Here is a 25091-nt window from a genome sequence, read left to right as displayed (position 1 = left end):
AAATAAGTGTTTCGATGCAACCAAGCATGTTCATAGCCACTCCTTGCGCATCTCGCTTGCAAGCTCTCTTTCTTACGAACTAAATGTTCTACATCCCATGACCACGCACTAGAGCAAACACATACGTGTATTCACATGAGACATATAAACACGGGAATAAAAAAAACAGAATAAGGAACTTCAGCGAATATATTTAGATCGACCCACTTACATACGCTCACCTGCAGTTTACCCTCCTAAAACAAAATCTGCCTTTACTGAAAACGAGTAGTGGACAAGGGGCGCTACACAAGCGCCTGGTACAACAAGCCGTGGAGCGGATAAAGATAAATAAATAAAGAAGCGATCGAACAAACGAAAGAAATGTGTGCGGGACCGTGATGTAGACTCGGAGGAAGTGCGAACGAAGTGGAGGGCGCTACCGAAATACCGCGGCTCGGCCAATTCTATTCCGTCGGGCGCCGCATCGAAATACGTCACGATCAGCGCACACCGCTGTTCGCTGCAAACAGTGTGACGACCGCGCACCTAGCTCGCACGTTCGGCAGTGCGTCCTCGTCGCCGTCACCGCTGGTAGATTTCTCTTCTCGACCGAGCCAGTGTCGCGAATTTCCAATTCTATCAGGCACCGCACGGCAGCGGGCGCGGCGATGCCTAGAACCGACGGGGGCTGCCGAGAAAGAGGGGGCGATGAGCGTGCTCCTCCATCGTTTCGGTAATGACATTCAGCAAAGAACACAATCAAATCTGCTTTCCATATCTTCCCGTCTCTCTTTTTTCTTTTGTACTCGTCAAGCAGTGACCCGCTGCAGCTCGAATCAAGAGAGGATAGCGTGGAACAAAAGAGTCGACTCCATACAAATGAATTCGCGAGCTCCGCTGTTTGCTCCGGCTGAGAGCTCATCTACTTCAGTGAGATACTTCGTTCCTGTGTGGCGTTTTGTTATTGGTTCTGCACTCTCTCGCGTCTTGTAATCTCAGTGTCCGCTCTTTGTCTACTTGCACTTGCTTCCTCTGTTTCAGCACGCTTACCACTCTGAAGAAGAGAATGTGCTTAACAGTGAGATTAAAACGAGAACACCGTTTGTCTGCTTCGAAAGACAGTGCGGCCCCCTCACACGATTGGTGGAAAGCTCGAACGGCTGCTGTTTAAGCAGGTGGTCTCGACGAACGCATTATGCGAAGTCTATAACCTGAAGCGGACACGCGCTTTGTAAACAACGTTTTTTCGAAAATGTAAAGGAAAAATAAATCTGCAAAATATACGTATTCCCAGCTGGTCGAATGTTTAGTTATACATTGTGTCTAGAATTAGTCAGTGTGGAAGTACCACCGAAGAAAACCAATACCCGTCTGGTTTACACGCTATTCGCTTAAGAGGGAAACGTACTGCAATTCCATATATATATATAAATATATATATATATATATATATATATATATATATATATATATATATATATATATATATATATATATATATATATATATATGGAATTGCAGTACGTTTCCCTCTTAAGCGAATAGCGTGAAAACCAGACGGGTATTGGTTTTCTTCGGTGGTACTTCCACACTGACTAATTCTAGACACAATGTATAACTAAACATTCGACCAGCTGGGAATACGTATATTTTGAAGATTCATTTTTCCTTTATATATATATATATATATATATATATATATATATATATATATATATATATATATATATATATATATATATATATATATATATATATATATACATGTGTGTGTGTGTGTGTGTGTACGAGAAAAGCGTGGTGTGTGTGCTGCAGTGTCATCGGTGTCGTTTCCTTGGCTGATGTTTAGGGGTTAGGTTTTCAGTACACGTAAAGCAGTCTCTCCAGTATTCTTATGCAGACATCTGTGTGTTATTTTGCTTTCTCCTGCTACTTAACAGTATAATGAGCCCAAGTAAAATGAGACAAATAACCAAACCATGCGAGATCATCAATATTTATACGAGGTAATTCAACCATCAATGATTACAAATGGTAGGAAGGTTACGCAGACACTCATTCATTCATTCATTCATTCATTCATTCATTCATTCATTCATTCATTCATTCATTCATTCATTCATTCATTTGTACGTATTTAGAACGGTGGAAGGCAGAGATGTTCGCCAGTGTAAGCCGCGGCTTGCTACTCTGCGCTAAGAAAGATCGGTAAAAAGGAATAAAAGGTCATACAGGAAAGACGCTTAAAAAAAGGACAGCGAGAAGAAAAAGGACACACAAACACAATGCTACTTCCACAGTCGATCGCACAATGCACAAGTACTGTCTCCATCACCGATATAGATTTGCAAGAAAAACGCTCTCGACGGCGCTGGGCACACTACGATCACCCCTTCACAGAGGAGAATCCTGAAAGCTTGGTATAAACGTCGCTCAGCTTAAGGCTATAAACGCATTGCTGCACTATTTAAATCCTCGTGCAAGGGGAGGTTGATCAGTGAGGTATACTTATACAAAGATGGCTGAAGAAAAACCTTCTCCTATGCAAATTATTGTGTCACGATGCAGAGACCTAAAGAAGACTACCGCATTACATCAGTGTAATGAGTTAAAGTAGCAACAATTTTTTATTTGTGTTGTTTTAATGTTTTTACAAACACGGACGCAAGAAGGAGAAGTGGAGAAAGATCAAAGAACGGCAGGGGAAAAAAAATCACGGCATCTTCGCACTAGCGGTGCCAAGCCTGTAGGGAGAGCATACTCTGGGGTGCCTTCCTTGTTTCTCTTCATTTTTTTCTTTCTTTTTCTCTTTCTCTCTGTTTCACGTATCTGCGATTGTACATGTGGCTTTTTTTCGCTCTCTTTCTCTTTCTTTCTCTCTTTCTCTGTCTTCCTTTGTTTCTCTTTATTCCTCTCTGCTTGCTCTTTCTGTCGGCCTCTCTGCTTTTTCTATCTCTTTTTTTTGTCCGTTTCTTTCACTCTCTCTCTATGTTTATCTCTGTCTTTCTATCTTTCTTTCTATCTCTTTCTCTCGCTTTCTTTGTTTGTCTTTATTTCTCTTTTCCTTTCTCTTTCGGCCTAGCTCTCCATTTTTTGTATTTATTTTTCGAGTCTGTTTCTTTCTTTGTCTTTCTCTGTCTTTCAATCCTTTATGTCCTTATCCTCTTTGTTTCTTTCTGTTTTTCTATTTCTCTTTCTTTCAATCGCTTTCTTTTTCTCTTTCTCTCTATTTTTCTCTATCTCTTTCTTTTTCTTTCTCTCTCTTTTACGTGTTTCACGTGCTCCAATTCACCGAGCAAGTTTTCGTTTAACGCTCGCGCCTGCTATGCCTGGTAGTGGGGCTTGCCCAATTCCTGTGGCGCATACTCTCCTGTAGTTTTTCGCGGACACCAAAGTTTTTACGGCCGGCGTAAACAACTCTGCTGTTGAAAGGCCGTGAGTTTAAGACACAGTTATGCCCTCCAGCACTTCATAAGACCACCCTCTGGCCGATTGTGTCATTGAAGAAATACTGGCATGCGAATATCAAGGAATTACAAGCAGCCCTTATAAATTTAAATCTGCATGTACTCAACTCCGTCGTTCTATTATCTGCAAGGTTATGTTCAAATAAATTGGTTGTAGACATACCCCAGGTTTGTTCAGGTTGAAATGTATAGGTGCAGGCAGCTCACTCAGGGCTAAAATATAGAACAGCGCTTAAATTATGTTCATAAGTACATTGACTAATATTCTCCTGACTTTAAGAACGCCTTCTGATTCACCTAGTGATGGCCGCGACAAATTATTGTGAATGGAGGGAGAAGAAGGCAATCGACACAGCTTATTACGGTTGTGGAGTGAACCTACGCAAGAGGCTATGGCCTTTGCCACGTAACTCGGCCGATTCGTTCATCCGGGCTTGTGAAAAGTACAGCGCGTGCTCACCGATCACGTTGAGCGCAATGAAGCGGGAGATCTTGGGCAAAGTGCTGACTTGGCACTCGTACATTCCGGCGTCCTTCTTCTGCGGATACTGGATCTGGAGCATCCACAGGTCCGAGTTGTCCATGTGTATCGCCTGGAACCGCTGGTCTGAGGTGTACGTGAACCGGCCCACCGTCAAAACGTGCAGGTCCCGCCTCCTGATCCACGACACCTGAGAACAAGCGAAAACGCGAGATGTATAGCAAATATATAAGACAGCCCATCAGATCGCTATGCGCAAGCCAGACTGAGACAGTTAAGCAAACCGCCACGGTTGTACAGTGGTTACGGTACTTCTTGGCTGATGACCCAAAAGACGCGGGTTTGATCCCGGCCGCGATGGTCACATTTTGATGGAGGTGAAATGCTAGAGATCCGCGTACTGTGGTATGCCAGAGCACGTTAGAAACCCTAGGTCGTCGAAATTTCCGGAGCTCTCCACTGTGGCATGCGTGAAAATAGTATCGTGGTTCTGGCACGCGATACCCCGGAAATTATTTAGTCTAGGCAGTGATCGCTTGCCTTCGTTTCTTTTCGAGTGCATATTTTGCTGCGCTATCCAGATACCATTGCAACAATGACTGAACAACAAGCCCATTTGGCCACCCTCGTGAAAAGTTCACTCTCATGTCCCTAAATGGCTTCCAAACAAAACAAAGACACCCATTCAGCACACCTTCTGTGCGTTCAGAGGAAATGCAAACGCGAATTCCAGTACGTATCGCTAGCTTGTATGCGTAAAAACGGGCTAGAAAGAAACATTATTTAGGTTTGATTTGCTATGACATGGTTTTAGAAACAGATCCTGCTTTTTTCTGGGAAAAGCTTCTTCAATTGCAATTTCAATGAAAAATAAACTTTCTTTCTAATTTTGCATCCATACCTCGGTATCAGTGACAAAAGATTCATATCAATACCTCAAGCGTATATCCCAAATAATGTGGCACTTTCTGTGGAAAAAGACTCACAAGATCTTTTTTTTTTTCATTTTCAGTGCATTGTTTCAGTTCATCTTAGCGTGCATATATCCACTATAAAGCATTCATGTTGAGAATACAAGGGGCCTCGGGGCTGCACATAATGTTTGTAGTGTCATCGCTAGCCAGCCTTGCGCCATAGTTTACAAAACCGCGCTTGAAAAATCTGGCGCAAGTCTTATCGAGATAACTGCTGACGTTACTGCGATTAGAAAGTAAGCCATGCAGGGGCAGCCCGTGTTCCTACCGCCGACACCATTCTAGTATGATACGTGTACTGCATTCAATTTTCCATCTCGTGCTTCTTAATCGAAGGCGTCGAGTTCTTTCAAGATTGCTTGACAGAATCCACGTAGAAATGCTATGCCGCCAAGTAGAGGACTTTTCCCAAGAGTACTAACAGAAAGAAAATGTCATATGCAATATTCCTGACTCTGTCGACTTACAACCTACTTTGACATAGGGCTAACCTATAAAGTCTGTTAAGAAAACCAAACCATGCTAGATATAAACGACATCGTTTATTTGTTCTAGATTGCTATTGGTCAAGGAAGTGATGTCGCTGTAGGGAGTTATGAAAAATGAAGCTCAACTGTTTGTCGCACTGATCTGTAGTTAGTTCATGCCCTCGCGCATTTTAGGACAGCTTTAGGGCACCCGAATGCGCGCGGATCTATTTCGCTCTCCGAGGCACTCATCACACGCGATCAGAAGAGCGGGATATACAATGACGGCATATAGTGGGCGGCGTAAATCTTTCACAATGCATTCGCTCGTTCCGTACGAAATACTTGCTGATGAAAAACAGCCTCTATATGGTTATTGAACATCTTATAACGCATTCGTGGCAAAGCGATGAAAAAAGTGTCGCATAGCTACAGACCGACTCCAGACAAGCCTTGATCGAATAACGGAAGTAAGATGTGAAGTATCACTACCAAACGACTACTATACCTAGAAACAAAATGTCCCTAATTACTAACGCCACCTGAATAAGCCTGCTCTATTTTCAGCTTCTGTGAGTAAGGAAATATAGTCAACGGGTGCAAAATATCCGATATACCATACTGAAAAAATCTGCCCTCTCGTGGGAGTTTTCACCTAGACGTAGTAGAATGTCAGGAGATTCGCTGTGATGGCAAACTGCGTTTTCATGTCAAGGTATTAATTTCCCGATTCGGTTCTTTCCAGTATCGGTACTGTCGCAACCGTAGTAACGCAATTCTGTTTTCTTTGCGCTCCACCAACGCAGCTGCATGCAGTCTCCGCGCGCACGCGAGCTGCGGCACTGCACGCATTCATGAGGCTGGTTCGTGCAGAGGCAGGCATTCGCGAAGAAAGTCGCAAAATCAACACGCGCCCCTGCTATCCTTCATTCCCATTCGCTTTTCCATCTTTCCTCTGCATAGCGATGGCTCGAAGGCTTCGACATGAAATAGGAAAAGAAATGCGCTGGAATAAAAGAAAAAAAATAGCGCGAGTAGTGCGGGGGGACTGTGTGAAAACGCGACGAACCATTCAAAGCACGCGCCGGGACACGCCAAATTGCTTCGTGTCTCGGCTGCCAAAGCGGGCCACCGCCGCAGTGGTGGAGCGCCGGGTTTAGTCGGCGCACGCACGCCGTGAATCCTGATAGGCAAATTGTCGCGCGCGTTTAGGCGGCTCGCGCGCGCCTTCGCCCGGCCGTCGCTTTGGAGACGCAGCGGCGACTTAATGGAAGCTTCACAGCGATGGGCGCGAAAAGAAGCAACATTTTCGCGCCTTTTCGACGGCTGTGTCTCCTTTCGAAGTCCATAGGAAACTTCTTTCTACACTATTCGCGTTCATGGAGCGCACGTGACAGAGCTGATAAGAGGGATGGAAGCCTGCAATAATGAAAATCGGTGGTGAATGAATGACGCGCTAATGGCATCGAGACGGACACGTTTTGCGGCAGCTACAGGCAAATGAGCGGCACAATAACGACAAATTAATGGCAATGGAACGGCCTAATAACTTTTCGTGGCAGCGCATTTGTATACCCAAGGTGGATTCGCGAAGGCGTGATATATTGCCTCGTGGGCAACGGCAAAGCAAGAATTATACCTTCTCTTGAAAAGCAACGCGCCTCTCGGAGGCTTTTCGAAGCACAATCATTTGTAGGAGGCCTTGACAGGAGGTTTAGTATGTGACCGTTTACACTCGTTATTCAAGTGCGTTTGAAGGAATTTATAATAGCTTCTTGTCCACTTTTTGACACGTATGCATTGTGGCAGCATGAAAGAAACATGGGACTCGCGCAAAGATAGAACAAGCGCTGTACTTCGACTCTTCTTCATTGTCACAAGCAATGTAAGCGCGGGTTAGGCGAAAGGGGCAAAGACAAAAACAAATTAAGTAAATAAAATACTACACTAACATGCTCAGGAAATTTCCTGCGCGCTCAGGAAATTGACAAATTCCCAACCACCTCTACCATTGCCATGGGCGTCGTCAAACTGTTTCTTGTTCCACCCTCAAACTAAATTTTAACGACACCTTCATTAACGCATAGCCGAAGTCTGTGTAAAGTTCGTTCAAGTATAGTCGAGAAACGACGCAGAAGAGGAACGCCTTTAAATTCTTAAACCTTCTAACGTGTCACTATAGGCCGCACCTGACAATACGCTTTTCTGCGTAAAACAAACTAATGAAATTTAAGGGAAAAAAATAAGGTGCTTCTCTTGTTGTTTACGACTCAATTCAGATTTTTACGGCGGAAAGCCGGCAGGGCTTGTCTTTTCGATAGTAAAACAAATATTACGAAGAGAGGAATGGGTAAAGGCGGCTCGCTGAAGTTGTCGAAATTTTCCAGTGGCCCATAAACGTATGAGGAAACATGGCATATTCTTGGCACTGCTCTCAAAATTTTGCATGAGAGGCGAGCCAAGGATATTTTCGAGATGTCGAATGTGAACTGCTTTTATGGCTCCAACGTTTATACGTACTTTGGGATTTCGTGTTGTGTCGACCAAGACAACGTTTCCGTACGTGCGCCATCGACGTAAATGTCACGGTCATTCATGCTTTAGATATGACTATTGTGGCGATTGTGTCAATGTATTGGTGTGTAATGCTTCAAGGCGTGTGGCAAGATCTAGGTTTGCTCTTTGAATAACGCATTGACATTATCCGCAGTGTATCAGAACATTGCTGAATATACAACACTGCTCCATCATGAAAACATTGTGCATGCATTTGAAATAGTACACGTGAGCGTCAGCTGTAAATTTCGCATAAGGCAAAGCTTGCTGCGTAAGGGGAGCGCATTGTAATCCTTACCCATATGTGCGTGAAGTAAAACATCGTTCGGTCCACAATATACTAATATTTGAACTTTGTATATATTAAAGCTATAGTCACACTATTTTCTCAATAACACTTTCGAACAGGCGCATGTCAAGCACAAGTTTCTTGCTACCGACCCAACTGAAATTGCCTGCCACCTAATATCATTATGCCTGACGCACATTATAATGGCTTCCAATTTTCCAGCAAGCGAAAAATCCAGGAACCCCATTACGTCCAAGTAAAAAGCACACACAAAGAAAAACAGGTTTTCTCGGCAAATTAAGCGCTATCCTACGGCAATAGGTATACGATGACAGCGTTATGTTAAATTTATTGGTATTTAGCGAGTACAAAATTGATAGCGAACGTTTCTTTCTTTCTTTTTCGCGCGTGCGTGTGTAAACACAAATAGATCATTCGTCTACTTGTCGCGTGGCCACACCACATGCGCCTCGACAACAAAAAAATATCAAACCGCTTAAACGATCGCGGAGTTTGAATGAAACTGTTTTATTCGGATAAGGAAAAAAAAACGTTGTCTGAAAAATTGCCAGTCGTGAAGTTTCTCGCAAGCTATGTTCTCGGATTAGTATAGTAATCTCAGGTAAGCAATGCTGTTCAGCTCGTTTTTCATGCGAATACATTAATGGATAATTAGTGGCATTTACTAAGCCACCTTACGGGATTCCGCAGAAGAGATTTGCAATGGAATATGCGTATATGCAAACGAGCTTGATAGCGTCCGAGAAGATGCATGACTGGGCTATACGTGAATGCGTCACGCATGCGTTACCCTTTCAACCATCTGGTGCACTGGGTCCATTTCTTATTAGGCCACATCACAACGTCTGTTTCTTGAAATTCTCAGCCTTTTCTTACCAGTGGATTCCCGTAATAAGATTATGCCTTCCCCGCCAATAACTAAAGTAAAGAAAGAGAAGCCTTTGGCAATCGAGCGGCTTCGACATGTCCGCGCCAATACACAGAACATGCATTTGTACTTTTCGCAGAAGCAACATTCGGCCCTTACGGAATAGAATTGCCAAGGCTTTCAGTGGAAAACAAAGGTCGTTGCGTTTGATCCCGGGGCGAAGACTTGGCACTGATTTGCGCTGGGCCTCGGGGGTTGCGAAAGCTGGATTGTGTCAGAAGCCTCCCCGCTGAAAGCGCACAACGAGGCAGAAAGCAGAAACAATGAGCTCCCTCGTCGGGCCACCCGCTGCTGCCGATGGGACGCGACAGAAACAAGAGAATTGACGCAACGGAAGAAAAACACTGGTGGCCAGAGTAAAAGAAGGGAAAAGAACGCTGCGCGCCAGACGTCACGGGTGCACAGCGTAGCGTAGCGACGGAAACGCGAGAGCAAATGGGGGGAGCTCGAACGGAACTGAAACAACTTTGGCGAAACGGGGAGGGCCGAGCAAGCACGGAGTCTTTGTGTGCTGTCTGGGCTACGCTAACAACGCCGTCCCGATCCTTCTCAGCCTCGCGACCACTCTGGTTCGCTGCGCAGCGTGCTCCCGTTTCTGGTTCCTCTTCTGCCCGTCTCTGGGTGTCCCGCTGTCAGCCACCTCCGTCAGTCTACGTTCCCCCAAGTTCGGCAGATGGGGTCGCATTGCAGCGTGCAAGGGCGAAAACGGCGTCCCGGATGAAAGGAAAAGTGCCGGGGAAATGGAGCTGCACGGACGATCCCGCGTACACAGCCGAAGGAATGGATGCAAACGAAGAACTGCGTCTCCGAGAGCAACAAAAACAGCAACAGCAACTCGCACTACGTTGACGTTGTAGCAAGTTGATTGAGCTCGGCGAGAATCTGCTGACAAACAGCCGAACGCTAAGAAGGTTAGGAACAAGGGTGCTCCCTTTCGGTTGGTTCATTGGAGAAGGCGGCAGGCTAACTTGGAGTTCGCTTTTCCTCTCCTTGTTAGTGCATTAGCGACAGCGGTAGGCGTGAAGGATTGGGAGACACACAAAGACTTGCGCGGGCACGTGGCGCCACTGAAATCATCGAAGGCGGAACAACTGTCTCGCTTGCCTGGAGGTATATAGGGTCTCGGGGAAATACTGGACGGGAAAGGTAACAAGGCTGCCTGGGTGGACAGCAAACCAAGAACAAATGATGTGTATGGACTCAGGTTATTGTGTAGATGGATGAAAATGATAGAAAGAGCCTTACCAGAGACATGATAGCAATGTTTGTCCTAAAGCTCCAGCACATCACCTAGGCGAAGCAAGACGGAATGAGTCGGCTTTAGTTGGCAGAAAATAATAATAACATACGGAAGCAGCGGCGGCCACCTGATTCTGAGCTCTTGTGGTAAAGTTCGAGTATTATGGACACACCGCTTTATGCCCACATATGCGTTCGTTTTTCAATTTTAATCCATGGGAGCCTTCCAAGCCTGCAGTCATGATTAGGCCCACGGAGTCGGAGTAGGGAAAATATAATGAAAGGGCACGCTCAATGAGTGTACCTTTTCATTGACTTTTCGATTTATTGAGAGACACCAGCCTAATTATTTATTGTAGATTTATGTCTTTATGAAATATACGGTCTGGATAATAATTTGCTGAGCCGCACAAAGCCTGAGCTTCACAATCCGCCAATCATTTGTCGTCCGTTCGTGCTGTCTATAGAAAGTAGACGTTAGTGTCGCACCAACTATCCCACCAGTGAATTTTAATGAAGTTATGGAAAAATGGCAGCAGATTTATGGAATACCAGCAAGCTGCCTAGCTACACCTAAGTCCACTTCATTCCAAGCTTCGTGCTCGAAAGATGCAGTAAGCTACAAAATTATATAAAACTACATCTTCATTATTTATTTTTGCCATGGCACAATTCCATTGATTAACTAGAATAACTTCAGTCGACAATGCAGAACAAATAGGAGCATCCTTATATATTTTAGTAATTCTTGAGGACATCATATCCCTACTTACTATTCAGGACAACCCCGCCGACAAAAGCTTAGTGACACAATGACTTGGCTGTAGTATGCGACACACAAGCGTGAAGGACAAGAACAGCACAGACGTTTCATCGTCTTGTTCAGCCTCTCTCGCTACTGGTGTACCTGAGCTTTGCCGAGAGCAGCGTGGACTTCACTGACATTCGCGTCTCGTGAACATCGACAATGGAAAGCACATACGGCAGCCACGCGAAGAACAGGAATCCTAGTGGGGATGGGCGAGTCACATCTAGAGCGACAATACTGAAAATCATCGCCGGCCGTCGACACGGCTGCCCAGAGGCGACACAGAAGCCGCACGTGATGAATTTTCGATGGCGTTCCGCGCATCCCACCCGAAGCAAGCCGATGGGCCTACCGTTCACGGGTCGCGGTCGTCGAGGGAACAGAGAGCGAGAGAGAGATGCCAGCGGGCAGCACAAAAGGAACGCCGTGCGGCTAAAGGTTGAATGGACGCCCGGCCTTTGTGGCTCGCTAATGGACACGCTCGCAGGCCTACCGCGTCCGCAGATACAGCGGCATACTGCCGCTGTCGGCAGGACCGGCTTTGTGCGCGGTTGCGAGATTGCTTCCTGAGGCTCGCGATTGGAAGCAATTATCTGGCATACGCCACGCTCGGAATGAGCATCGTGGTGTCTTAACCCGCGTTGATCGCCGGTGGTGAACGCATCTGCACCGGCGGTTGACAGGGAATGCGAGGGAACAAAATAATGACGACGACCGCAGTCGACAGGAGGAGAGCGTCGCAGAACAGAGAAGGAAGACCGGCCAAATTAATCGTAAATTGGTGTTTTTCCTATCATATTACTGGCCTTATGTAAAGTACAGCCGCGAACGGTGGTGGCTCCGCATTACGCTAGTTGAATGAGGTACGTAACTGTTACTCGCAGTGGTGTAGAGAGAGCATTGCAGCTGAGTTGCCGCGCTTCTATGCACGAGGACGCGAGTTAGATTCCAGGCCACGCCGTACGCATTTCGGTGGGGACGAAATGCAGGAACACCCCTTGCTTAGATTTGCGTTTAAAGGACCGCAGGTAGTCAAAATTAATTCGGAGTTCCCCGTTAAGGTGTGCCTCATAATCGTATTGTGATTGTGGCACAGTTTAGCTAGATAGATAGATAGATAGATAGATAGATAGATAGATAGATAGATAGATAGATAGATAGATAGATAGATAGATAGATAGATAGATAGATAGATAGATAGATAGATAGATAGATAGATAGATAGATAGATAGATAGATTAGATAGATAGATAGATAGATAGATAGATAGATAGATAGATAGATAGATAGATAGATAGATAGATAGATAGATAGATAGATAGATAGATAGATAGATAGATAGATAGATAGATAGATAGATAGATAGATAGATAGATAGATAGATAGATAGATAGATAGATAGATAGATAGATAGATAGATAGATACTGAATACTTATGCGTATATCTCGGAAACCTTTGTATCCGGTATGCTACCCTGCACTGGGTTTGAGGAATAGGGGGTTGAAAGCGACAGAGAGAAAATAAATGTTAAGGAAAAAAAACAATCACACACACACACACACACACACACACACACACACACACACACACACACACACTCGAGAGCATTCCGCTCACAGGCGTTCTACAGGCCAGTAGATAGCAGGAAGGCTAATAGTGCATGTAAAGCCTTCTTCTGCGATGTTATGTCTGAACGATGGCTTAGTAGTCTTTCTTGTGATAGAGGCTGGTAAAGAGATTGGCTGGCAAAGAGATTGTCTCTGTGTGCTATACTCCGGACAGTCACACAGAACATGTCGAATTGTTTCTTCGTCACCCCAGTGTTCACAGGCAGTGGTGTCGGCCATCCCTATGCGGAATGCATACGCAAGGGCAAACGCGACGCCCAGCCATAATCTACACAGAACGGTAACGTCACCTCGGCGAAGTCTTGATGGGAGTCGAAGGCTTAACGCGGCTTAACCTGTTTACGTAAACCGAAAATATCGCTATCGGAATGAAGAAACTTGACGAAATGCTTTTAAAACTCAGAAACTGCTCAGAGATCTCTTTTTTTTTCTTTTTTACAAAGCTTGCTATCTTTGGTTGGCAGGCTAAAGCGATTGTTCCTTTTATTACTAGGATTAGAGGAGCGAACAACCTAACTGGGAGCAAGCGTTGCAGCGGATATGGCAGAAAAGGAAAAGAAATTTACTGACGCATGTTATCGAGAGCGGCTTGCATAAAGAGGCAACATTTGGCGTTAGCGTAAAGGGGAACATAGCCACGTGAGTGCGTTTTCTTTCTTCTTTAATCTCGTGTCTATCAGCGCCGCTAATTGGCAGTGGTAGCTTCAGAAACGCGTGGAAACTGAAGCGACAGCTCTCATTCATTACAGTGCACGCCGGGCTTCGTTGCATTTCAAAGCAAGCGTTGGGCCTCAGTTGCCCTTTAGCTCTTTTCAGCGCGCTTCTCTGGCCGCTAAGCACCCACGTTTTTTCCCCTCCATTTTATGTTTTTCTTTTGTTACGCTTGTGCGAGCGCAGCAGCCTTAATTACGAAACACAGCGGCAGCCTACGTATGAGCTGGTAGAGTAGGATACAAGATAAAAAAAATGGGAAGAGAAAGAAGATATATGAAATGGTAGTCTGCAAAGAAAAGACACAAAATGAAAGGCCCAGTCACTAAAGACGACATAGATTGAACGGCAGCTAAAATTTGTGCGACATAGCGAGGCAAAGCTCCACAGATTGGCTCCTGAATATGCAAGCAATCATTTCAGCTAACCAAGGATGCGAGGTCTGCCTAAAACAATAAAATACAGAAAATATGAGAAACAATGAAAGGCGAGGAAGAAGAAAATCACCTTTGTATCCCGGAACTCGTTTGTACAAAAAGGACAGGTTCACTGAATATACGTATTAGAGCCGGCTGACGAGCTAATGGAAGCGAGCAATTTGAGACCGCTATAGTTCGGGCACTGGCGTGGATATATTATGAAAAATTTATTCTCCAAAATAAAATCGACCTGTTTCTCTATCGCTCATATGCAATGCAAACAAGTGACAATAGTGCTGCGTTGCCATGATACTTAATGCCTAGAACCTATTATGATTGTAAAGCGTCTTTTCTGGCAAAATATTCGTTTCCGATGGTTACTATGTGACTCGCTGAATATATATGCTAATCTTAAGATTGCTTATAAGAACGCAGATGTCTGGGACTATGTAAATATATGAAGAAAAAAACTTTTTGTTGTTGCTTTTCTTCTTGTTGACACATCACCCAACAATACTATCTAACGAGCTAGGTCATGCGACATGATATTGCTGGAACATGCGAGCATGGTAAATTGTGCGAAGAACGTTGTAACTATGTCTCAGTAACGATGAAATTTCAACATTGTGCTACATATAATAAGATTTTTTTTAATATCCGTGTATTTACGACCTTCAGAGGGCATAGAGTTATAAGCTCTTCGTTGCTAGGAGTAGAACGACCATTTCATCAAGTTTTATCGTGATTTATGTCAGTCCGATTGAATCTAAGGAGGCTCTCAAAGGCGCGCTGATGTTTAGGTGAACGACTTTCGGGTAGGGGAATTACCTCCTTATTAAGGCGAAAGCCTTCGATGCCTCATGAAACGCGAAAATTTACCGTTGGCGTCGACGTCCCGCGGCGTCGGGGACAACATGAGTGATGCGAAACATCATCATCACGCGATGACGTCGTCATGACGTCACAGATAGGCAACATTTGTGACGTCACCGTAACGTCACTATAACCTAATCACGACGTCAAATGACCTCACATGCTGGCGTAATCACGACATCGTCGCTTGGTCAAAGGTGAGCCGATCATGGAGGCAGTGCAAAAACAGGTGAGGTGCAGAAAGTTTCCAATACCTCCGATCCTTGAGGCAGCGCCTTTTGGAGACAGGAAGGGGGGAGGGAGGGAATAAATAAATCGACTGAGAAGGAAAGAACAAGGTGGCTTTCGCCTCTGAGTCGTCTTAAACGAATGCAGATGGGACCCTGTGAGTTCTTGTTTTAAGGAAAAGCTCCTGAGTACAAAAATAAACAACGAAGTGAAAACAGCACGATCGCACAAGTGGCTGGGTTCTACGTGCAAACTATGCACGTAGAAGTAAAAAAAAGATGGGTAAGTCGGTAGTGCAACATCGCCTAGTCTGTCTGTCTCCTGATGTTTAGACCACCTGGTGCTCTTCAACGTGCACACGGGCCTCTACCATATTGCCTACATCGGGTTTTATGTGTCAAAAGCACGATGTGATTATGATGCTCGGCGTGGTGCAGGGCTCCGGAAATATCGACCATCCGGTGTTCTTTAACGTGCACCGACACCGCACAGTACACTGGCCTCTGGCATTTCGCCTCCGTCGAAATGTGACCGCCGCGGATGGGATTCGATCCCGCGACTTTCGGGTCAGCAGCCCAGCACGACCACTGTATACCACCGCGGCGGCCGTTTATCGTAGCAAATACGCGGCATGTATATAGTGTACCATGCCGCAGCTATTTCCCATTCATGTTTTAGTTTCATTAAGTTTATTCACCAGTCCATATTCAAGAACAGGTATGTCGTTGTACTTACAGCGCCTAAATGTAAATAAACGAGACGTTTTAGAATAACAGAGAGCTGAGCTAATTGGTAAGTATTCATTATAAAAAGACAAGGCGAGCAAACACGGACACAAGAAAGCAGGAAGTCAAGGACACCACAAACGCCGACCTTTGCGGTGTCCTGACTTCTTTCTTGCGTCCGTGTTTGCACGCCCTGTCTTTTTAGAATAAATGGGACAACAATGTTTTCCAACACAGCCAACTTCGTCCTTGATTTCGGAGGCCAAACGCGCCAGCAGTGTCAAGAACAGGATCACGAAATTTAAACAAAGCTGAGAGACGAAACAGAGAGGCAGTTATTAACATTCATAATGAGGGCAAGACACTGGAGCGCGCACACTGTGCTCTGCGCAGTCATAATTAATTCTTTTTGGGAAGAGCGGTGCGCATGGCTATGAATTTCAAATCTCGACAACCTAAATAAGCTGGAATCATTAATTTATTCTAAACTCCGAATTAATTACTCTTCTTTTTTTTTGTCGGTTTACAAGAAGCAGTAGTACTTCGAAGAAACAAAATAAATTGAAGAGATAAATACAGATGGGTATAACAGGCACTCTATAATCTGCTGCATTATTTGTGTTCTTAGGTACATAGTCGGATCCGCTGTGTTGAGAAATAGGAGAACGCGAAATCAAAGACCGAGGCTCCCTGTACATTTTCAGATCAATTTTAAGAACACGTTCTGCATGTTTCTTTTTTTTTTCTCCGTGAAATGCAGGCGAATTCGAAAGAGATATTGAAAAAAAATTAATTTGACGAACGCTTGGTACAGTATCGTGAGCAGGCATCACTCGCAGGCCATTAAAACGGGCTTAAGTCATGCGTACGGCAAACAAACATTAGTGAATGCAAGTTCTTTCTAGATGTCTACAACGGGTACGCCTTGCTATGGATCTGCCCTTAACGACGGGACAGCCTAATGCTAATGACTTATTCTCGTAAAGCTGCGTCGTGGATTATTAGCGATAACAGGAGCGGTTGTCTTGGAGAGACGACACTGAGCCCTGCTCGGCATGGCCGCACCGGGCGATAAAGTGAGCCGACTTTGTTACTCACTTTTTTTCCGCTCACATTTTTTGATCGCAGACTCTTGTCTTTTATTCTTTCTGATGAACTGCATTTAATTACGAGAGAGATAAGCCGAGCCTCCTTAAACCCTGCCGCGAAACGGTATGTCACTGTTAGGCTTGATTAATAGTGCGTCGTGCAGGGTAAACAGTTAAAGCAAGTGTAAAAAAATAAGAAAAGATATCACGCTGCTTTTTATTCTTTCGTACTACTCTTCCCGCTGCTGTCCCTGCACGTACTTGTCGCGTATAAGACCCTAATGAAGAAGAATAACCTGCTTGGGTTAGTCCGTGTAATATATTTAAAAACGACTAATTCGGAGGTTGCCTGAGGTTTTCCTTAATGAAAAGTCCAAATATACACCACCTTTCCGAGGCTCGGTGTCATTAGGTTAGGTTTTTTCGCATTTTTCTGCAGTTGCTGTTAGCTTTAGAATCGTGAGAATGATGCCTTTCTAATGATCGGTGTATGCACTTAGCGGCATACTTGATGACAGGAGAACCAAAATGTAAGAACGAACGTGTCACGAGGAAGAAATTCTGATTAATTTATATGATAGATGAGGTGAATTTTCTTTCTTTCTTTCTTTCTTTCTTTCTTTCTTTCTTTCTTTCTTTCTTTCTTTCTTTCTTTCTTTCTTTCTTTCTTTCTTTCTTTCTTTCTTTCTTTCTTTCTTTCTTTCTTTATTTCCACTTCAGTTCTTCATTCTCATTAGTGGCTGTTCTGGAGTGATAAGCGGACTACCACGCAACATAATCAAGGTGCATATTACGAAACTCATAGTTCCGAAGAAACCCTTTTTCCTCGTTCGCTCAAGTCGTAGACGCGATTTCGACATGACGCCTACAGCTCGTCTCTCGCCGCTTCTCTTTAAGCTGTTCATACCCACACAGGTACTCCAGAAGCCTGTGTGTCTTTGCACATATCTTGGAATAGCTGCTCTACATTGCTGCATAATTGTAGTCTCATTACTAATTTGTCGCTTCTCAGTAGCTGTGGAACTAAAGCATAATGAGGACAAGAAAGTTCGTGTGATAATGAGGCGAGAGATACAAGCACGAATATACCTAACACAGTAGTGGAACAAAGGTACAAGCAACTGTTGCGACGAAATACTTCAATTACGCGCCGTTTGCAGTTTTCGCGCCTATATTGTAAACTTCTAAGCAGTCATAATACATTGCGGCTGTTATGACGATCCCAAGGAAAGCGCGCTTAACAAATGCAGCTGGCTGCGGAACAAAAAAAAAGAAAAAACCCTGCATGTATGTTGCATGACAGTGTACTGAACGACGCTTTTAATATGGGTATACTGGCAGAAAATGATACTCTCGAGTTTACTCTGTGCTGGTTACTTTCACTTTCCAACCCTCACGTTCAGGCTACGAATGATGTCACTGACATAAATAAATCTTAGTAATAAATCCTGGGCGATTTTTCCATTTTATTAGGTCTTTGAAATTCCGGAGAAAATAATACGTATACTACCTTCAATGCACCTTGCTTTTATTAATAAGGTATGGATCCGTCCATTTTAATCTAATGTCTCACTAACGACTAGTGCGCGACTGTTTAGAACCCTTTAATGAAACAGTGTAATGAGGCAATTTAATGTGTTACGACTTCAAGTAAGCTGTTAGCTAATATACGTTATATTAGATTTGCAACAGTAACATGCTAAACAAATAGGGTAGTAGTGGATTACAAGCTGGTTGTTATCTTTAGAAACAAACACAACCGTTACAGCGGCACTGGTGCAGAGCTAATTTATTGGTGAAACGTAACTAGAAGAATAAGGATGGGATGGGGCTCATTCGGCAAGCATTCTCAAATCATGAATGCTAATCTACCACTATCCCTCAAGAGAAAGGTATATAACAGCTGCATCTTACCGGTACTTACCTACGGAGCAGAAACCTGGAGACTTACAAAGAGAGTTCAACTTAAATTGAGGACGACACAGCGAGCGATGGAAAGGAAAATGATAGGTGTAACCTTAAGAGACAGGAAGAGAGCAGAGTGGGTCAGGGAACAAACGGGGGTTAAGGACATCATAGTTGAAATCAAGAAGAAGAAATGGATATGGGCCGGGCACGTAGCACGTCGGCAGGATAACCGGTGGTCGTTAAGGGTAACTGACTGGATTCCAAGAGATGGTAAACGCGTGAGGGGGAGACAGAAAATTAGGTGGGTAGATGAGATTAAGAAGTTTGTAGGTATAACGTGGCAGCAGAAAGCACAGGACCGGGTTGATTGGCGGAACATGGGAGAGGCCTTTGCCCTGCAGTGGGCGTAGACAGGCTGATGATGATGATGAATATTTACAAAGGAGGCTAGCAATTCCGCATAACGACTCAAACGTGCATTTCGGACGCCGTAAGGACCTGTAGAACATTTAACATCCGTGTTCTGCAACAAATCACTGTCAGTGAATGACTGGGACCATTTCTCTGCTACATACAATAGGGCATGACACGTTAAAACGTCGATCAAGTTTGGCACGCAGTAAATATATTATCACGAACACTTAATGGTCATTTTTAAAGGAGCATGCAATTTCACCACATTGTCTGAGCGGCCAAATATTAATTTTCTTGTGGCTCCATGCCATCATTGTTTTGCTGCTATACTATTTTTACGCCTTCCAATATGAGCGACAAAACTTTCAACGCGGTGATTCTCCGAATCTAACTTAGTTATACTGGGATCTAAATGTAATGCTGCTTGCTGCCGGGGTGTCGATTTCGTCATCAAGTTTTAATGAGGTGGCGTTTGCGAAGAGCTTGCGGCGTCTGGGACACTCCTTTTAGAGAAGTCACGGAGTCGAATCAGGACGAATTATCACTGTTTTTACCTTCCTTTATTTGCAGCAAATGCATTTAGCAACGACGAAAGTCCTCGAGTTTCCAATTCGGCGTTCTTTCATTTCATAAAGTAAACAAGTCCGGATCGAGTTAGTCGTGTCTTCGCTTCGAGCGTTCCCCCTGTCTACGTTAAATTACGAGAAATTTAAGGGCTTTCCACATCAAGGCGTTTGGTTGCTTTTTTGAGAAATCCGCATCTCAAAGGAAACATTTTTTTGTCTCCTGGTTAGTTTCGTTTTAATGGGATGGATAATTAAATCTGAAGATGGGGGCTGGTGTACGCACGCGCTGGTTTGGAGACGACGCAGTCAACGACCCCGTTTTTCCGCACGACAAGCCAGCTCTTCGAGTCGTTTCCTTTCGATGCAAGCGCCCGAGAGGGAGCCCGGCAGGCGTCTGGGTCGCTGCGTGGCCGCGTGCATCAACCAGATCAAAAGGAGGCGCCCCCTCCCGCCCTCCTTTCGTCTTCTCGGAGTACGATGTTCAAGCGCTAGGGGGGACTCCTCCAAGTTCCGGGACATCTACAACTCCTCCCTTTGCGTGTTTCGCCGCAGCGAACGGACTCCCCGGCGCTTTCGTACGCCTTTTGTCTGAAGCAGTTCTCTCGGAGATCTCAAGCAGAGGACTGAAGGAGCCGGAGAAGAAGCGGAGGCACTTGGCACCTCCCAGCCTGCGCTCTGAAGCAGCCGACCGGGCTTTTAGTACCGTTATCTTTGTTGCTTCAAAGATCTGGGTGCCTTTTGTGCCCTATCCCTCGGCTTGTACCGCACCCTCCACCTCCCTGCTAACTCCATGTCTGGCGTATAGCTCCTTTTATATTTCTTTTGAATTCATGTACCGTAATTCTTGCTTTTTTAGTGTTTCTTCCGTTTATTCATGCGTGCTAGCGTATTTTGCCTCTAACACATAAAGAGCGAGAAAAACAAAGCAAAACAAAAAAGCAACAGGGTAAGCGCGCTGGCGCAAATGGAAAAAAAATGAACATATGCGGTGGTCGCCTAACGACGTGGTCTTGTCCATTTGCACTAATGTGGTCGCCGAAGGCTTTCCTAAATGTAATATTCTGTCCTGGCAGAGTTCACCTCCCGTTCCTTCTGCCATTCGCGACCCAGTTCTGGCACTCTCACTGCGGCGTATCAAATGAAGCCGCCCTTCCCGAGTGGGTGGTGTCGCTGGGACCCTTGTTAGGGACCTATCCATTTAACCAAGGCGACAGTGTCCGCTGTATGCCGACAAGGAGCGTCAATGCAGTGAGGTCTTCGTCTCATGCTTTTTGCTTTTGCTATTAATCTTAGTGTAGTTTTCGCGTTTCGCAAAAGAGTTCACCACTCGTTCAACAGATTCTTTGAATCTTCTCTATACGACTGCTACAACGGAAACAAAACAGACAACTTAAGTTGTGGCTAAACAACTCTTTCGCTCGTGTCAGCCATTTCACAGCAAGTCATGAAGCTAAATGACGCGGGCAGTGGTAGAGTTCCGCGTCATGTCCAAACACTAGAGCGCGATAACGTTAAACTATTTTATTCTGTTTCAATTAATTATCCACCGGTAGGACTCCGTGATTGCCGGAAAGTTTCTGTTCCATGACCACTGCGCTCCTTTGCAGCGACGCAGCAAAAGCCGCGAAAATGCTCCATAGCAATATATACCGAAGAAAACTGAAACTTTATTGGAATATATAGCTGAACCGATGTAGAAGGCGCTAAGACGACGACGGACAACAGAAAGAGACACACACACAGGGCGCCACTTCCAATAACGGTTATTTCAGGAAGAACATGGGTTCTATTTATGCAGGCAACGCTGTCACATCTCATCGATTGGCAGGTCGCATTAAGAAAATGCAGCTCTTCTTGCGCTAAGATACGGACGCCACACTCACGCAAGAATCACCTGCTTCCACAATTTTTTTTGTCTCAATTATTAATCTATTCCATTTATCCCGACTCCTGCCGATCACAAAGCAGGCGCGAAAGTCTGGTGAACACTTGCATTCTCGCCATTGGATTGCCAGGTGACCCAATCTGCCATTCCTAATATTATTGCATTGCTGTCTGAGCCTAATGTTAGGAATGACAGACAGAGTCACCTGGCATCTCGGAATCTCGGAGTAATCAATCATGTAAGCTTTGACGATGTGGCACTCTCACACTAACTAACTAACTAACTAACTAACTAACTAACTAACTAACTAACTAACTAACTAACTAACTAACTAACTAACTAACTAACTAACTAACTAACTAACTAACTAACTAACTAACTAACTAACTAACTAACTAACTAACTAACTGACTGACTGACTGACTGACTGACTGACTGACTGACTGACTGACTGACTGACTGACTAACTAACTAACTAACTAACTAACTAACTAACTAACTAACAACTAACTGACTGACTGACTGACTGACTGACTGACTGACTGACTGACTGACTGACTGACTGACTGACTGACTGACTGACTGACTGACTGACTGACTGACTGACTATATGTGCGTGCGTATGTGTGTGTGTTGGTGAGGAGATCCAAATTTGAATTTTCTCGCTCCACTTCCTTCTTAATTTCACGAAACGAACTGTTTCATTAGAAATTCTTACAGTGTTTAGTGAAAATTTAAGACGGGTACAACAAGGGACGCACACGAGCGCTTCATTTCCCGACATATATTAGACGGGCCTCTTAGCTAACCACACGACATCTGGAAATGTCGTCCCCCATCGTTTTCCCCCCGCTCAACGCATTTCGCATCTCTATGATCGCCGTTGTCGTTAAAAGCTCGGAAACGCGAGTTAGGACACGCACTGCGTCCTGGCCGATCGCAAACATGCTCCCGCTGCAAACACGGCCCGATCGTAATGCGCGTCCCTTCGCGTTCACAATCAACCCCTGAGGGGTCATCTCCTCTCCACACGCACGCTGTCGCACGCGTGCGCACGTGTCCCTTTTCGAAAGATGCGCGCTCGCTCCTCGCTCCACGGGCGAGAGAACTGCCGCAGCGGAGGACGTCCGTGCCGAGCACTGCGCATCCAATGATGGATTCCCGGCGGCATGGGGCTGACCTCCCCCCGTCACGCCTAGGTCGATAGCAATTCAATTTGGCCAGCCAGCCGGTTGCACACACGACGGCGGAGGCAGCGACGGAAGCATCTTCAAGATGGCTACGCGGCCGACGAAAAGACGACAAATTTGCCGAGGCAGCGCCGTATAGTTCGGTCCAAGCGCTACGTATACGGCGACAGAAACGCGTGCACCCCTCTCTCCCTCGCTACACTCTTCCCCTGAACGTCCTCGTTCGTTGTCCTCAATGTCAATTTGTTTCGAAAGTCAGTGTCCACCCTGCGATAGTCGCTGTAAAGAGAAAAGGAAGGATATTTGATTCACTTTGTCCCGCCGCGCTGCAGCCGCCGCGAGTAAGAGGGCTGATTTCGAGCGATAGCGTAAAGTTTGCTCAATCAATGTAGGCGTATTGCGAACAGTTCTCGCTTTGAGAAGAACAAAAACAAACGTAAAAGAAGCGTAAATGTTTAGCCTTTAGGGCGGCAGCCGTCTACTGGGGCTAATAAGAAGAGACAAGAGATGGTTGAGGCCCTTTCGCAAGCAATAGGCAGCCCCTGCTGGTCGCTATACGCAATTCACTACAGCACCCTGCCGAAAGCTTTCGTATGTTTCAATGTATCGCGGCGAAGTTGCGACATAGAATATACGGCCCGCCTTAATGCCGAAGAAGACTGATGTGTAAAATAAAAGCTCCGGATTTTCTTTCTTCTGAGCTTTAATGGACCAGATGTGGGATCTCTGTATTCGAGCTGTGTCTTGCAGCCTAGCGCTTGGACCTCCTTAGTTTTAATGGCGAAAGTTCTATAATACAGTTGTGCCCTTTACATTTTTAAGGTGTTGCAAACGCTCGTGAAGTGCGTTTGCTGGAGCCATCACGTACCTTATAGAGGCGTAGGCAACTTTTTTTCACCCTTGTGGCAGCTCTATCGCAAATGGATTTCCCGCAAGCGCGTTTGTCTTGCGGCCGTGGCACCTCGCAGCTGTTTTCTCGACTAGCACATTTCTTGACTGCGCCCGTATTCACAAAAAGTAATTGCGCAGAAATTTAGTGTTGCACACACACACACACACACACACACACACACACACACACACACACACACACACACACACACACACACACACACACACACACACACACACACACACACACACACACACACACACACACACACACACACACACACACACACACACACACACACACACACACACACACGCGCGCGCGCGCGCGCACGCGCGCGCACGCACGCACGCATGCACGCACACACACACACACACACACACACACACACGCACGCACGCACACGCACACACAAACAAAAAAACAAACAAGCAAAGAAACAGTCAGTCCTGGCGCTGAAGGTATCATTAGCCAAATCGGCCGATCAGCGGGAACGCGCTCTTCCAAAAGAAAGCGTTTGGAATTCTGGCTTTCTAAATTAAACACGCGGAATTTATGATCACACATGCAGCAGAGGCTACATATTTTCTAAGTTTATAAGGCATACCTAACTGCCACGGGTTAAATACTACTAGCCTTCATATAATGTTTTCAGGAAATGTATTACAACGTATGAAGAATCGCGAGAGAAGAATTTGGCACGAATCCCGAACTTATTTAACATATAGCTGAATAAAGATGATAATTTTCAGTGTAAGTGATGTTATATTGAGAATATCGTGAACTGCATTGTACATACTCTAACTAGCGGGGTTAGTCTGTGTATGATGAATAAAGTTTGAAATAATACTGCATTGTGGTGAATACTGCATAAGGGAAGGAAGGAAGGAAGGAAAACAGGAGAGAAGAGAGGGGGACGTTAGCCTGTTTATAATAACCGGTATACCGGTTATTATAGCATGCCGGTTTATATTAACCGGTACTCTACACTGGGGAAAGGAATGGTGGAAGATTACGTAAGCTATTACTTGTAACGCCGATGTGTTTCGTAGCACATTTTGGAGATAAGGACGAGAAAAGTTACCCCACACAAGTATTTCTGCTGAACTGACAAGTACGTGTTGATTTATTAATGATACATGAATATAATAGGCTTTTCAACTGTTAATAATGAGACAGTTAGCTTATAAAGCATTTTAATTACCGAAGTAAATATCGTCCTGCAAAATAGATGTTATCTGGAAAAGAAAATGGAGTGCGCTTCTTTTTGCGAAAAGCAGGAATGTATAGCTATTTCCCCCAAACAGCTATTAAAAGAAATAAAACGCTTGAATATGCAAAAGTGAAGCTT

General features: G+C 44.9%; 1 protein-coding gene across 2 annotated transcripts in view; it reads right to left on the bottom strand.

Annotated features, from left to right (window-relative positions):
* The window catches only part of LOC119388129 (hemicentin-2), a 282504-nt gene that overhangs the window by 12481 nt on the left and 244932 nt on the right, over window positions 1-25091 (bottom strand). For both annotated transcript variants that reach the window (XM_037655779.1, XM_037655778.2), the window contains exon 3: window positions 3910-4120. In XM_037655779.1, the coding sequence (XP_037511707.1) occupies window positions 3910-4120 (211 nt within the window). The remainder of the gene's footprint in view (window positions 1-3909; window positions 4121-25091) is intronic.

Source organism: Rhipicephalus sanguineus, chromosome 3 (assembly GCF_013339695.2).
Source record: "Rhipicephalus sanguineus isolate Rsan-2018 chromosome 3, BIME_Rsan_1.4, whole genome shotgun sequence".
NCBI lineage: Eukaryota > Metazoa > Arthropoda > Arachnida > Ixodida > Ixodidae > Rhipicephalus > Rhipicephalus sanguineus.
Note: the sequence above shows the minus strand (reverse complement) of the source record. Positions and strands in the feature narration are given on the sequence as shown.